Consider the following 14,967-nt stretch of genomic DNA (forward strand, 5'->3'; position numbering starts at 1 on the left):
AAGTGGAAATGGCCTAGTAAGACTAATGGGTGAACAGGACACTGACAGATGATCCTGGGGTGAGACCAACAAAAAAAAGGTTGCAGCAGAGGTGCCTGGGGGACTCAGTTGGTTGAGTGTCCACCTTTGGCTCAGGTTATGATCTCAGAGTCCTGGGATGGAGCCACCTGTCAGGTTCCCTGCTCAGTGGGGAGTCTGCTTCTCCCTCTCTCTCTGCCCCTCCCCTCCACTCCCTCTAACAAATAAAATCTTAAAAAAAAAAAAAAAAGGTTGTAGCAGAGACTTGCTGCCTATTCAAGATCCATTCTCTCTTTCCTAGAAAAATACTGACTGTTGGAAGAATTCTTCCTTATAGCTACAGTGGCCACATGACAATTCTGACAATGAACAAAAGCAAGGGTTTCTGGAAGAATGTTGTTATCCTTGATTTAGGTACTAGTACTTCCTGTATCCTGTTTCCTAGATGATAGATCTGACATCTGTGCTACAGCATGATGCCACCAAGGAACATTCAAGAAACTCATAAAAGTCCTAGGTTCTGACATCTTTAAGAGACTGAACCAATGCTAGTTATATAAATTGAGTGACTATTTTGTTTAAAGCATTATTTGGATTTTTGTTAAAAGCAACCAAACTCAATCCTTAACTGATACAAAAGTACAATGTGATCACATTTTATGCCAATCAGACTTCTGCAAGTTTGTAGTGAGATACAAAGGAATTAGTAAGTCCCCCTTGTGTGCAAATTTAAAATAATTCAAATTACTCCAAACTAAAACTCAATAGGGAGTGCTTAACTTTAAAACTGGTTAAGCCAAATGAACTGTATTTATGCTACTATCATATGGGAATGTCATCTCACTTGCTAAGAAAACTGTACCCACCATCCTTTTTCAATATTGTGGGAACCATATTTTTGTTAAATGCCTATAATTTTAGCTGGTGATTATTATGCTGGCTGTTATTTTCAAATAATTACTGATGTATGTTAAAATGTTTTTTGCATCTGTTAACAATATCAACCAAAGTTCTGTAACCAGGAGTGTTAGTGCCAGCATGAAAAAGAGCATCCACAAATCAGTAACTTTGGAAATCTTATGTAATAAGAAAACATCATGTCCACATTACTATGGTGTTTTCCATGTATATGAACAAAAATACACATCACTGCTTGAGATTTATGTGCCCCAAGAACACATCAATTCGGTTTAACATTTATTTCTACAAAGAAATTAATTTTAAAATACTTGAGGTTTTAATTTTACAGACCATTAGAAACATTCTCAAAAAACTGGCAACTGCCTTGAACCTGATGTAGCTAAAGGAATAGATTGGATTTATGAAATGATAAAATAATAAAGCAAAAACTGGATAAAATTTTAATTTAAAAAAATTTTTTAAGATTATTTGAGAGAGTGAGCAAGTAGAGGGGGGGGGGGGCAAAGGTAGAGAGAGAGAAACCAAAGCAGACTCCATGCTGAGCACAGGACCCGATCTCACCACCCTGAGATCATGACCTGAACTGAAGCCAAGAGTTGAATGCTTAACTGAATGTGCCACCTAGGCACTCCTGGATAAAAATTTTAAAGTACCAAGTTAGGATTTTAAACAAATTCTGCAATATAATGAGAAGCTATCAGAATGAGTGACTCGAGGAGGCAGCAGAATTCTTTATATTACTGTGGGGATAAATAATACCCTAATTTCATTATTTGGACAAATGAGAATTGATAAATGTCTAAATGCTTTTAGTAAAGCAACCCTGCTTAAGGGGTTATTAATGTCATAAGGTAATAATAGTAAAATATGTTACTGTAATAAAGCTAACACATCTTTCTAATGCAACGCAATTATTGTTTTTATTGCCAACAGATAAAGAATAGGGCATTGACCTAAGTGAAGTTAGTCAGAGAAAGACTATCATACCATCTCACTTACATGTGCAATCTAAGAAACAAAAAACCAGACTCTTAAATATAAAGAACAAACTGCTGGCTGCTAGTGGGGAGGTGGGTGGAGGGACGAGCAAAATAGATTAAGGGTATTAAGAGGTACAAACTTCCAGTTATAAAATAAGTAAATGATAAAAGATGGAAAGTACAGCACAGAGAATATACTCAATAATATTGTAATAACTCTGTACGGTGATAGATGCTAACAGCGGTGATCACTGCTAATGTATAGAATTGTCTATAGTACTGTCTATATACCTGAAAATAATGTTACATTGTATGCCAATTACACTTAAAAAGACTAAGCACTGACTAATGCTTAGATTCTATTTCTTAAAACTGTCAATGTTAGAAAGAATTTTAAAGTTCCCTAAAGGAATAGACCATGTTTGGTACCACTCACTTCACTGACTGAAGGGTTCACACATAGTAAGAGCTCCAGAAATACAAATCTACTGAGGTGATTTATCTGATATAACACATTACCACTTAAGGGCCTTTACAGCCATGTGATTTTCTAAACTCTCTTTCCCTAGCAATATATAAAAGGAAAGAATAAGGTCAATGATTCACTCCTTTCTTTTGTTTTTCTTAAAGATATTTATTTATTTGAGAAAGACAGAGCAAGAACAGAGGGGAGGGGCAGAGGGAGAAGCAGACTCTCTGAGCAGGGAGCTCCATATGTGGCTTGATGCAGGGCTGGATCCCACAAACCTGGGATCATGACCTGAGCAGAATGCAGATGCTTAACAGACTGAGCCACCCAGGCGTGCTGATTCATTCCTTTCTTTATTCTTTGCCTTCTGGCTAAGAGAGTAGGAAGAAAGGACTCTGCAGAAATTCCACATAAACTATTTCCTTAATCCTCCCAGTTCTAACCAGGAAAATACCAAAGGTCTTCTCCTCCTTACTCTCTATATTTTCAGGTGCAAATCCAATTATTTTTAGAACACAGCATAAAAATAGTAGGAAATAATATTAATCAAATGGATGAATAGGGGGGCACCTGGGTGGCTCAGTAGTTGAGCATCTGTCTTTGGCTCAGGTCGTGATCTGGCTCAGGTCCTGATCCCGGGATCCTGGGATCAAGTTCCACATTGGGCTTCCCGTAGGGAGTCTGTTTTTCCCTCTGCCTAAGTCTCTGCCCCTCTCTTTGTCTCTCATGAATAAATAATCTTTAAAAAAAAAAAGATTAAAAAAATGGATGATTAAGATAGGCCAGAAAGAGTCATCGTTTTTCTCTAGTTTAGTTGAAATCTTCCTTTTCAAATCTTACTGTAATGCATACTTAAGTTTTCAATTTTAACCTTAGAAATCTCTGAAAATGAGGTCACCAAAATATTAACCATAATGAAATAATTTTAAAAGTAATTATCTTTATGTAGTAGAGCTAAAGGTAATTTTCAGTGTTCTCTTTCCACTTCTTAATTCTTAACAGGGGATAAATATTTTTATAATCAAGAAAAAAGTTACTATAATTTCAAAGGAAAACCTAATTAACACTTGCTCATTCACATTTAGTTACATTTTCCATGGCCAACTTGCATTCAAAATGATTTCTGCTACCTAAAATAGTCAAAGAAAATGTTATCATGGAAAATATATGTAATAATCTAAATGGAATATGATTATAAACATATATATGAGAATAAAAAACTTTCAATATGAATTATAAAGGTAAATAGTAAAGACTTGGCATAACTAACATGAACTGAAATTTCTAAATATAAAACTGAAATTCTAGCAGATTGAGCAATATGTAAATTTTCAGTTTTTGTTTAATTTTTTTTATTTATTTATTTTTATTTTTTTATTTATGATAGTCACACAGAGAGAGAGAGAGAGGCAGAGACACAGGCAGAGGGAGAAGCAGGCTCCATGCACTGGGAGCCTGACGTGGGATTCGATCCCGGGTCTCCAGGATCACGCCCTGGGCCAAAGGCAGGCCCCAAACCGCTGCGCCACCCAGGGATCCCAAATTTTCAGTTTTTGTGATTTGAGATTTAGGCCTGAGAATGATGTGAACATAGCAGCTTAATGAAATCCTGATTAACCAAAAAAAAAAAAAAAAAAGAAAGAAAAGAAATCCTGACTCTACTTCTTTCTCTGTAGTATAAACTTAAACTTCATAAGCTGTCATTTCCACACAGCCACTTTGCCCCAGAGCCCCTATTGCACGCAGAGATGCCCATTCCTACTCACTCTCTCCTCTCTGTAGCTTTCTCAACTGCACTTTCATTCTGACTTCAAGACTTGAGCTTTTAAATATTAGAAACCACAGAGAAAACTAAGAAATAATTATTTTGTTTTACTAATTAATGGAATTGTAAACAACATTCTTTGTTGATTGGAATATACAAATTTGTATACATAGTTAAATTCTCTCAAAGGAAACATTTTGGCAGGTCACCATAACAGTTTTATGCACTACTGTAAGGTAAGAAAAATCTTTCTTTTATCTTTCAAAATTCCTACCTCATCAAATCCAGCAGCTTGCAAATCTTGAAGCATTTGTGGATTAACTTCTGAAGTACTCCGACTTGTTTCATTTGCAAATGGTTGTAGAGAGTTTCGAATTTCCAGCAAGGCTTTATGATGCGTCCCAAATTTCGGTGGATTTCTGACTTGTCGGGGATCTTCGGATGACATTTTACTCATGTTCTGCTCAGTCTTAGCAGCATCCGATGGCTTGGATAAATTCCTAAGGGATTCCCGAATTTCTTGCAACATCTGCCGGCTACTGCCAGTGTAGTTACTGGCAGGAAAAGTCTTAGGCCTCATTTGTCTATATCCTTCTGGCTTTTCACTTCTCTTCATGAAAACATCTATATTTATAACCCACACAAAGGACTTCTTTAAGAGCTACTTGATAGATTCAGAACTTTCTCTTGAGCAAAACTGAAAAAGATTCTTTGCAGAAGTCCCCAGGAATGTTGAAATTCTTTACCATCTAAATAATTAGCCCTATAAAAGAAAAGAAAAGAAAAGCTATAAAGTGATTACCTGATAAAGCAGTACCATGTATTTGGGGTAAAAAAACAAACACTGATTTAGTAGTCAGAGACCTGGTTTATAGTTCTGGCTCCATTAAATATTAGGGTATGGACAGGACAACTTTGTTAACTTCTCTGTGCCTATTTTCTAATCTATAAAATTATATCAAGTACTAGTTATGATGATAAAAATATGATTTTAAGAGTGCCTACTAAGGTGGGGTGCCTCACTGGCTCAGTTGTAAGACCATGCAACTCTTGATCTCAGGATCATGAGGTTTTTTTTTGTTTTGTTTTTTTTCTGGATCATGAGTTTGAGCCCACGTTGGGTGCAGAGATTACTTAAAGTAAATAAAAAACCTAGGGCACCTGGGCAACTCAGTGGTTGGGCATCTGCCTTCGGCTCAGGTTGCGATCCTGGGGTCCTGGGATCGAATCCCGCAATGGGGAGTCTACCTCTCCCTCTGCCTCTCTCTGTGTGTCTTTCATGAATAAATAAAATCCTTAAAAATAAAAATAAATAAAAAATAAAAAACTTTAAGAAAAAAAGAGTGCTTAGAAAGTATATAAAACATATACAGATGCAAGAGATTACTAAAGTGAACTGATATAACAGTCTTCTTGTCAACTTCACTTTGCAGGTCTGATACTAAATTTTAAAATTGGACTTTGGGCCACCAGGGTAGCACAGTCATTTAAGTGTTTGACTCTTAGTTTTAGGTTCAGGTACATGATCTCAGAGTTCTGAGATCAAGCCCTGTGTTGGGGTCCATGCTCAGCACAAGGTCTGCTAGAGATTCTCTCTCTCTCTCTCCCTCTGCCCCTCCCACTCATGCTCTCTCTCTAAATAAATAAATAAATAAATAAAATAAATCTTAAAAAATAAAATAAAATTAGACTTCAAATATAAGATTTCTTTAGAAGAGGGGCACCTGGGTGGCTGTCAATTAAGTGTCTGTCTTCAGCACAGGTCATGATTCCAGGGTCCTGGGATGGAGCCCGAGTTGGGGTCCCTGCTTAGCAGGGAGCTTAACGTCTCCCTCTCCTTCCCACTTGTGCTCTCTCTCTCAAATAAATAAAGAAATAAAATCTTAAAAAAACATTTCTTTAGAAGAAAAGGTACTGTTGTTTTAAAAAGGGTTTTAAACTACTTGTCCAGGGCACCTGGGTGGCTCTGTCAGTTAAGCGCCTGCTTTTGGCTCAGGTCATGATCCCAGTATACTGGGATCAAGTTCCGCATCAGGCTCCCTGCTCAGTGGAGAGTCTGCTTCTCCCTTGCCCTTTTTTCCCACTTGTGTTCTCTCTCTCGCTTGCTTTCTATCTCTAATAAATAATATCAATATATCAATATATCTATATCTATATATATATATATATATATATAAAATAAACCACTGGCCCAGAAGATACCTTTATGCTTCTAAAATAGATGCCTGGGCTTATTTCACGAACTGTGGACTAGGACTCTAGAGATAGTAAATTCATTAATGACAGAATGAGGAATGGTCATCTGTGGATGACTTATTGGGACGAGGAAAGGTCATCTGTGGACGACTTATCGGGATGAGGAATGGTCATCTGTGGACGACTTATCTTATTCCTCACTTAATGCATGAATGTCTTTTAAAACACACTAGAAGAATACTCATTTAAAGTCTACTTAAGGGCAGCCTGGGTGGCTCAGCAGTTTAGCGCTGCTTTCAGCCCAGGGCATGATCCTGGAGACCCGGGATCGAGTCCCATGTCGGGCTCTCTGCATGGAGCCTGCTTCTCCCTCTGCCTGTGTCTCTGCCTCTCTTTCTCTTTGTGTCTCTCATGAATAAATAAAATCTTAAAAAATAATAACAATAAAATAAATAAATAAAAATAAAGTCTACCTAAACATCCTGACTGATAGGGAAATCACTAATGCAAGAAAGCCATTTCATGTGACCTGCAACAAGTACTAAAGGTGTTTTCTTTCTATGGAGTACCATGATATCCCACTCATTGCATACTAAGAAACTGTTATAGGCCGGTGCTAAACAACTTTGCCTACATCCTTATTTAACCATCCCAAGAGCCCTGTGGAGCAGGTTTATTGTATCTACCTTGTTTGTACATGAGGAAACTGAGGTTTAGAGAGTTTGGGTAAAACAGTTTAGTTTGTAAGTGGTACCACTGGCATGTGAAACATTGCTAATTATCACCTACTAGGAGTCTATTTCTATTCTATTTTTTAAAGTAATCTCTACACCCAATGTGGGGCTTGAACTTACAACCCCAAGATCAAGAGTAACATAGTCAGGGAGCCTGAGTGGCTCAGTTAAGAGTCTGACTCTTGATTTTGGCTCAAGTCATCTCAGGGTTGTGACATCAAGCGCCATGTTCGGCTCTTGCTGGGCATAGAGCCTGCTTGAGATTCTCTCCCTTTCCCCCGCACACATGCTTTCTTTCTCTCTCAAAAAAAAAACAAAAAAGAGTCACATGCTCTACCAACTGAGCCAGCTAGGTGCCCCATTTCTATTCCTATAAATGTAATCACCATTCATGTTACATAAAAAGGTCTATAGACAGATGTAGATACATCCTTCTAGTCATTTATGTCTCTGGCTTATGTTACCTTCTCAATGACCCTTTCACTGGTCACTTAGTTATCCTATTTTCTTAATAGTACTTATTACTATCTAAAATTATTTTACTTGTTTAGTTAACTATCTATCTCCCCTCATGACATAAAAGCTCCATGAGAACAGAAGACATTATTTGTCTCATAACCACTGTCTGTTCACTGCTGATATCACAGCCTGTGTCACAGTGAGTACTCAATAAATGTACAAGTTGACAAATGAAATAAATGTCTTCTAAACATCCCCAGTTCCTTTAAAGGTCTATTTGAGAGAGAGCAAGCCAGCGAGGATGAGTGGGAGGGGCAGGAGAGAGAAAGAATCTCAAGCAGACTCCCCACTGAGGTGGAGCCCTACAGCTGGGCTTGATCTCATGACCAATGAGATCAGGACCTGAGCTGAAGGGACGCCTGGGTGGCTCAGCCACTGAGTCTGTCTTCGGCTCAGGGCATGATCCCAGAGTACTGGGATCAAGTCCCACATCAAGCTCCCTGCATGGAGCCTGCTTCTCCCACTGCCTGTGTCTCTGCCTCTCTCTCTCTCTCTCTCTCTCTCTCTCTCTCTCTCCATGTGTCTCATGAATAAATAAATAAATAAATAAATTCTTTTTTTTTAAAAAGAATTTATTTATTTATTCATGAAAGCCACAGAGAAAGACAGAGAGAGAGGAGCTGAAGCCAAGAGTCAGAGCTTAACTGACTGAGCCACCCAGGTGCCCCTAAATGTTCCCTAATAATAGACAGCTCCAGATACCTGGGTGGCTCAGTGGTTGAGCATTTGCCTTCAGCCCAGGGTGTGATCCTGGGTCCAGAGATCAAGTCCCGCATCGGGCTACCTGCGAGAAGGCTGCATCTTCATCTCCCTAGGTCTCTGCCTCTCTTTGTCTCTCATGAATGAATAAATAAAATCTTTAAAAAAAAATAATAGACATGCTCTTCTGGATATACTCTAGTTTGTTAAAATCCTAGAAGTGCTAGAAAATAATGGAGAAACAAAAAAAATTATTCAAGTACCTGTTCTATTTATTTTAGCAATGTGAACTTGGGTATTTATTTCCCTCAAAAACTGTCTCCTGAGGCATAAAATGGTTGGAATAACAAGATTTATCTTAAGCCCTGAATGAGGATTATGAGGAACAATGCAATATAGCTAATAGTTTGAAGATGAAGGATGCTCCCTGCAACACCATCTATAATGGCAAAGCACGATATCAATCTAGATGCTCATCAGTAATTCTCTGAGCAACTGACAGCACATCTATATGTGATAAAACAGATGTTAAAAAGAATGATGTAATTCTATCTATATGTACTAACACAAGAACAGGTACCCATAACACACTCTTAAGTGAAACGGGCAAGTTTCAAAGAACTACAGATAAAATAAAGCCATTTCCTATTTTAAAATTAGATTATTATGATGGTTGTATAGTTCTGAAATATACAACTCTGAAGAACCACTGAATTGTATACTTTAAATGAGTAAATTTTATGGTACATAAATTACATCTCAGAGCTGTTACAAATACTTTTTGGGGGGACCTGGGTAGTTCAGTTGGTTAACTGTCCAACTCTTGATTTTGGCTTAGGTCATGATCTTAGGATCATAAGAGTGAGCCCCATGCCAGGCTCTGCGCTGGGCATGGAGTTTGCTTAAGATTCTCTCTGTCCCTCTCCCTTTCTTCCCCCCTCCCACTTTAAAAACAACAACAACAACAAAAAAAAAACATTGTATTTTCGAAAATTATGTTTATGGATGTTAATTATATATACACACACAACTGTTTCCAGCAGGCCTGAAAAAGGTTGAAGTCCTAAAGCAGATCATCAGAGGCATGGTTTTCTGATGACTTTGCCTCAATAATCAGTATTTTTGTGGTACACTTCTTAGTTAAGATCTTAGTTATGATCAATCCAATTCTACTTGACAAGCAGCCCAGATTTCTCCATTTTTTAAAAACAAAAATGATCAACTGTCATTGTGTTGCCAAAAATTACACATATTCTGTTTACAACATGACCCAATCTACTGATAATTACTTCATAAATGAAATTTCTTAATTCTTACACTTTTATGAAGAAAGCAGGTCCCTAATGTTTTCCCTACGCCTTCCCAAAATATTAATACCTTTACTAATGGAATTTTTCTAGGTTTAACACTTAACTCATCAGTCTAAAATTTACAGAATTCCCCTTCTTGCTCATTCTGAAAGTGAAGATGCTTTCCATGTCCAGTTCTGCAATCTATCATTTCTCCACAATCAAGGATTAACAACAGTGGTTGTACAATGCCATGTATCAATTCTCTCAATATCTGAGTTACATTTCATTCACAACACCTAAGCATTCCTTTAATACCTCATTTATTTTGGGGGCACCTGAGCGTCTGAGTGGTTGAACATCTGCCTTTGGCTCAGATCATGATCTTGAGGTCCGAGGATCGAATCCCACATTGGGCTCCCTGTAGGGAGCCTGCTTCTCCCTCTGCCTGTGTCTCTGCCTCTCTCTTTCTGTCTCTCATGAATAAATAAATAAAATCTTTAAAAAAAAAAAAACCTCATTTATTTTGGATTTCAACTCCAAGTTTAGTATCATTTTACTATTTTATCATTTTCAAAATCATTCTCCTTGATAGAGAGGAAAAAAAAAACCAAAATAAGCATAATTAATTTTTCTCTGTCAATATATAGCATTTTCTTTCATTCTGAACATAGAACCTGGTAAACAGTAAGCAGTGCAAAAATATCTGCTGAACTAATAAATGCATAGTGACCTATCCCTTTTTTTCACTCTTAAAAAACTATAATCTTGGGACACCTTGGGTGGCTCAGCAGTTGAGTGTCTGCCTTTGGCTCAGGGCATGATCCCAGGGTCCTGGGATCAAGTCCCACAGTCAGGTTCCCCTTAAGGAGTTGGCTTCTCTCTCTGCCTGTGTCTCTGCTTCTTTCTGTGTGTCTCTTATGAATAAATAAATTCTTTAAAAATAAAATAAAATCTTAAAAAAAACTATAATCTTAGTTTTTTTCTAATTATACAAAGGGGCATCCTTATTGAAAAACTTAAATATTACATAGTTATGTAAAGTAGAAATCCATTCTCTGTTGCATATACACACTCACAATATAATATTACTCAGCCATAAAAAAAGAATGAGATCTTGTCATTTGTGACAACATGGATAGATCTGGAGGGTATTACACTAAATGAAATAAGTCAAAGACAAAGACAAATACCATATGATTTCACTTAATGTGGAATCTAAAAAATAAGTGAATAAACAAACAAAGCCCCAAAACAAACCTATAAACACAGAGAAGAAACTATGGTTGTCAGAGGGGTGGGGACAGGGAACGGGCAAAATGAGTGAAGAGTGGGAGGTATAGCCCTCCAGTTAGGGAGTGTGGAAGCCAACGGAATGTGTAAGCCATTGAGATGAAAGCAAAAGATATGCAATATCATGCAATACCAGTGGTATTGCAATGGTATTATATGGAGACAGATAGTAGCTACATTATAGTAAGCAAAGCATAACAGTTATCAGAGTAGTGTATCTGAAACTAATGGAACACTGTATATCAACTCTATTTTAATTAAAATAATTTTTAAATATGGTATATTCTAACATTACTACTAATCAAAATGGGATCACAAAATGTAACATCATTCTTTTACATAATATATGAATTTATAAGAAGAGAATGCTGTGTTGCCCAAACTTATCTGACCAAAGGACTTTTTTTCTTTTTTCCCTCAGAGCATTTCATGAGATTCATTTCTATGGAATTCATTTTAGAAAATGCTGGGCCAGTCATTCTATGCTATATTCTATAACTCTGTACTTGAATAATGTAATTTCTAATGCTGCTAACATCTGGGTGTACAATGGTCCAGAAATGACTGAGTTCTGGTATATGTGTGATAATATGTTTTAAGTTAAAATAAATGAAAAGTTAGTCTATGCTTATCTTTTTCATCTACATGTTGAAACACTTAGGAATAAAATAGGATATCTGGAATTTTATTTATAATTTGGATTGGTGGTGAAGTGGATAAAGATAGAGATGAGAAATAGAAGCTGATGACTATTGTAGCTGGGTGGTGGGCACATGAAAGTTCATCATACTATCCCCCTTTGGGTGTGCTTGAAAATTTCCAAAACAGAAAGTTAACAACTAAAAAAAAGAAAAGAAAATGACTACAATGCTCTGGATCCTGAAATGGTTCTGCAGCAAATTATTATTATTCAAATACAAAACACACAAAGAACACACAGGATTTCGTTAATTTAAAGGAACCATTAATTCCATGCAACCTCATTTCAACATTAGCTTCTCAGGGGAAATAACATTATATTTGTTGTTTTTTTAAGATTTTATTTATTTTAGAGAGGGAGAGAGAGCACAAACAAAACAAGAGGGACAGAGGGAAAGGGAGAGAGAATCTCAAGTAGACTCCATGCTGAGCAAGTAAGGGGCTTGATCTTATGACCCTGAGATCATGACTTGAGATGAAACCAACAGTCAGACACTCATCCAACTGTGCCACCCGAGCGCTCCAAAACACTGCATTTAAAGGTTTCAAAAGATAATCCATAGTATCTGATTTCAGTAATGATGAAATGGAGGAAATGTGGCATATCTTTATCCAATTGCTCTTGATAAATCCTGTCCCAAAGACTGTGTTTATATACTGCCCTCTACTTCTCAAATTTGTTCTGGTCAAAGCCCTATAAGTTGATGTAATGTATCAATTCTGGGTTGAGGCAGTTAAAAGTCAGTGCTTCTCCATCTCTCTTTCTGCTACCATGACAATATTGGTCACATTTTGAGATGGTAGCTTCACAGCATGGAGGGAATATGGGTTCCTAAGTCACTGAATGGCTTACTATTGAACCCCAATGGCAAAGGAAGACAGGAATCTCTGTTGTGTTATACCATTGATATTTTGTAGTATTACCACAAAACAGTCTAATATTATTGTGGAAATAAAGATCCTGCAAGGGGCACTTGGGTGGCTCCATCAGTTAAGCATCTGACTCTTGAACTCAGGGTCATGAATTTGAGCCCCTGCACTGGGCTCCATGCTAGGTGTGGAGTCTACTTTAAATTTTTTAAAATATAAACAAACAAACAAATACCACCCCAAATAAGCAGAGTCTATTTATTAAGAACTTGTCATATCAAGAGAGTGAGCCAGCCACCATCTCTTTGGCAGAGATTCAAAGGCAGGCAGGGGAATAGAAAAGCTTTAAATTGAATAAAAGGGAAGACATCAGGTATGCTCTGCCACAAGGAACCTGGAGGCATCCTGTGTGATTGGCTGGAGGGTATATTGGTCTTTCCCTGGTTGGTCCTGAGTCAGAAGTTGGCAGTTACTGACCAAGACCTGGCCATTTGGGCCTACTGCCACTGAGGCTTTGGGTCACAGTTCTATTTTCATATATGGTCTGGCCATTGTCTATTTGCATATTTAGTCTTTCATCCTAATACAGAAATTGGTCCCTAGAAGTGACCCTAATATAGTATTGACTTAGTAGTTGGGCAAAGGGCTTCAAGGAAAGTGATCCTGGGAGCTGGAAAAAATGAAGAATCATGTTTTACAGTGGCAAAATATTTGATAAAGTGCTGCCTGTTGTAACTTACAAGGTGACAAAAGAGTCTACTGAATTTGTAGTTCTGTAAAGAGAGTTTAAAAAAGAGAATCTTAGAAGTATATGTTAGCTGCTATTGGGTATTTGGCAAACTATTTTAAATAAGGGGTAAGGTCAGGAAAGCAGCTGATTTCCAAGCAGAAAGAGAAGGAATGGACAGAATTCAGAAATTTAAAGTCTTGCAGGGTTGGAATGCAGCTTGCTTCAAGACCCCAAATAGGAAGAGATGGCATTAAAAGGCTGAGCACAGATGCCCACTGGCATTTCTCAGCTAAGGCACCTCAGCGGTAAAACTGACACTAAAGGGATAGCTGCCCCTCAAATAACTGAGTAGAGAATTGGGAGCTCCTGAATCTCTGGATGAGTTTACTAACACATGTGAATATGGTTATCGACACATGGAATTGACTGGAACTAAATACATCAGAGGCTTGCTAACTTTGAGAAAATAATTATGTTAATTTTTTTTTTTTTAATACCACTCAAGCTCAGAATAAAAAAGCCTTGGACTATTCACAATTTAAATCCTTTGGGTTCCCAACTTCCATGAACCATAATCTAGATGAGAAAGATTTGCACCTTCCAAAGAGAGACTATTCCCCCAAAATTCACACTTCCATTTGTGGCCAAGGATGATAATAGAAAAAGAACTCTAAGGAGATTCTTAGAGGGAACAAAGGCCAAGGGTCACAGAGAATAATGAATGAGGGAAGGGGAAAATCCCCTCCCTCCAAGGCTGGTTGTTTTCACAGACCTGCCTATGGAGATTTCAAAACTATTATAGATCAGCAATTGCTGCTATTTCCTATTCTTCTCCTTTTCTAACAGTAGTGCTTTTCACAACCCTGCCATTCTTGTTATACCACTGTGTACTGTGGTGAGTGAATGAGAGGGGGATGGAGAGGAGGACAAAGAGTGAGAGCAAAAATAACTGAACAGGTCTCTGGACCAAGAGGAACCATATTTGTACCTGAAGGGGAGATTACTGGACATATGGACCACCAGGCCTGTGAATCTAGCTACTGTTGCTTAGAGCCCAATATAGCAGCAAAAGAATTATGTAGTACTATGAACATCTTTAAACAATAAGCACAGGGTAGCCCGGATGGCTCAGCGGTTTGGCACCACCCTCAGCCCGGGGTATGATCCTGGAGACCGGGGATCGAATCCCATGTCGGGCTCCCTGCATGGAGCCTGCTTCTCCCTCTGCCTGTGTCTCTGCCTCTCTCTCTGTGTCTGTCATAAATAAACAAAATCTTTAAAAAGATAAAAATAAGAAAAATAACCACAGTGTTTTCTTGATTCTAAGATACATACTTTTCCATATTCTAGTATTTCTGAAATTGAGTGTATCCTAAAATCAATATTTATTTACTTTTAAAGATTTTTAAATTTATTTTTATTTTTTAAAAGATTTTATTTATTTATTCATGCGAGACACAAAGAGAAACAGAGAGGCAGAGACACAGGCAGAGGGAGAAGCAGGCTCATGCAGGGAGCCTGACGCAGGACTCGACCCCAGGTCTCCAGGATCACACCCTGGGCCGATGGTAACACTAAACCACTGAACCACCTGGGTAGGCTCAAAAAAAAAAAAAAAAAAAAAAAAGTAGGCTTCATGCCAGCATGGTGCCCAATGCAGGGCTTGAACTCATGACCCTGTAATCAAACACCTGAGCTGAGATCAAGAGTTGGACACTTAGGGCAGCCCGGGTGGCTCAGCGGTTTAGCGCCACCTTCAGCCTAGGGCATGATCCTGGGGACCCA

General features: G+C 37.9%; 1 protein-coding gene across 2 annotated transcripts in view; it reads right to left on the minus strand.

Moving 5' to 3' along the window:
• LATS1 (large tumor suppressor kinase 1) overlaps window positions 1–14,967 on the minus strand; it is a 49,446-nt gene that overhangs the window by 24,727 nt on the left and 9,752 nt on the right. For both annotated transcript variants that reach the window (XM_055310988.1, XM_055310989.1), the window contains one exon: window positions 4,428–4,916. In XM_055310988.1, coding sequence (XP_055166963.1) covers window positions 4,428–4,769 — 342 coding nt within the window. In that variant the 5' untranslated portion in view covers window positions 4,770–4,916. The remainder of the gene's footprint in view (window positions 1–4,427; window positions 4,917–14,967) is intronic.

Source organism: Nyctereutes procyonoides, unplaced genomic scaffold (genome assembly GCF_905146905.1).
Source record: "Nyctereutes procyonoides isolate TBG_1078 unplaced genomic scaffold, NYPRO_anot_genome, whole genome shotgun sequence".
NCBI lineage: Eukaryota > Metazoa > Chordata > Mammalia > Carnivora > Canidae > Nyctereutes > Nyctereutes procyonoides.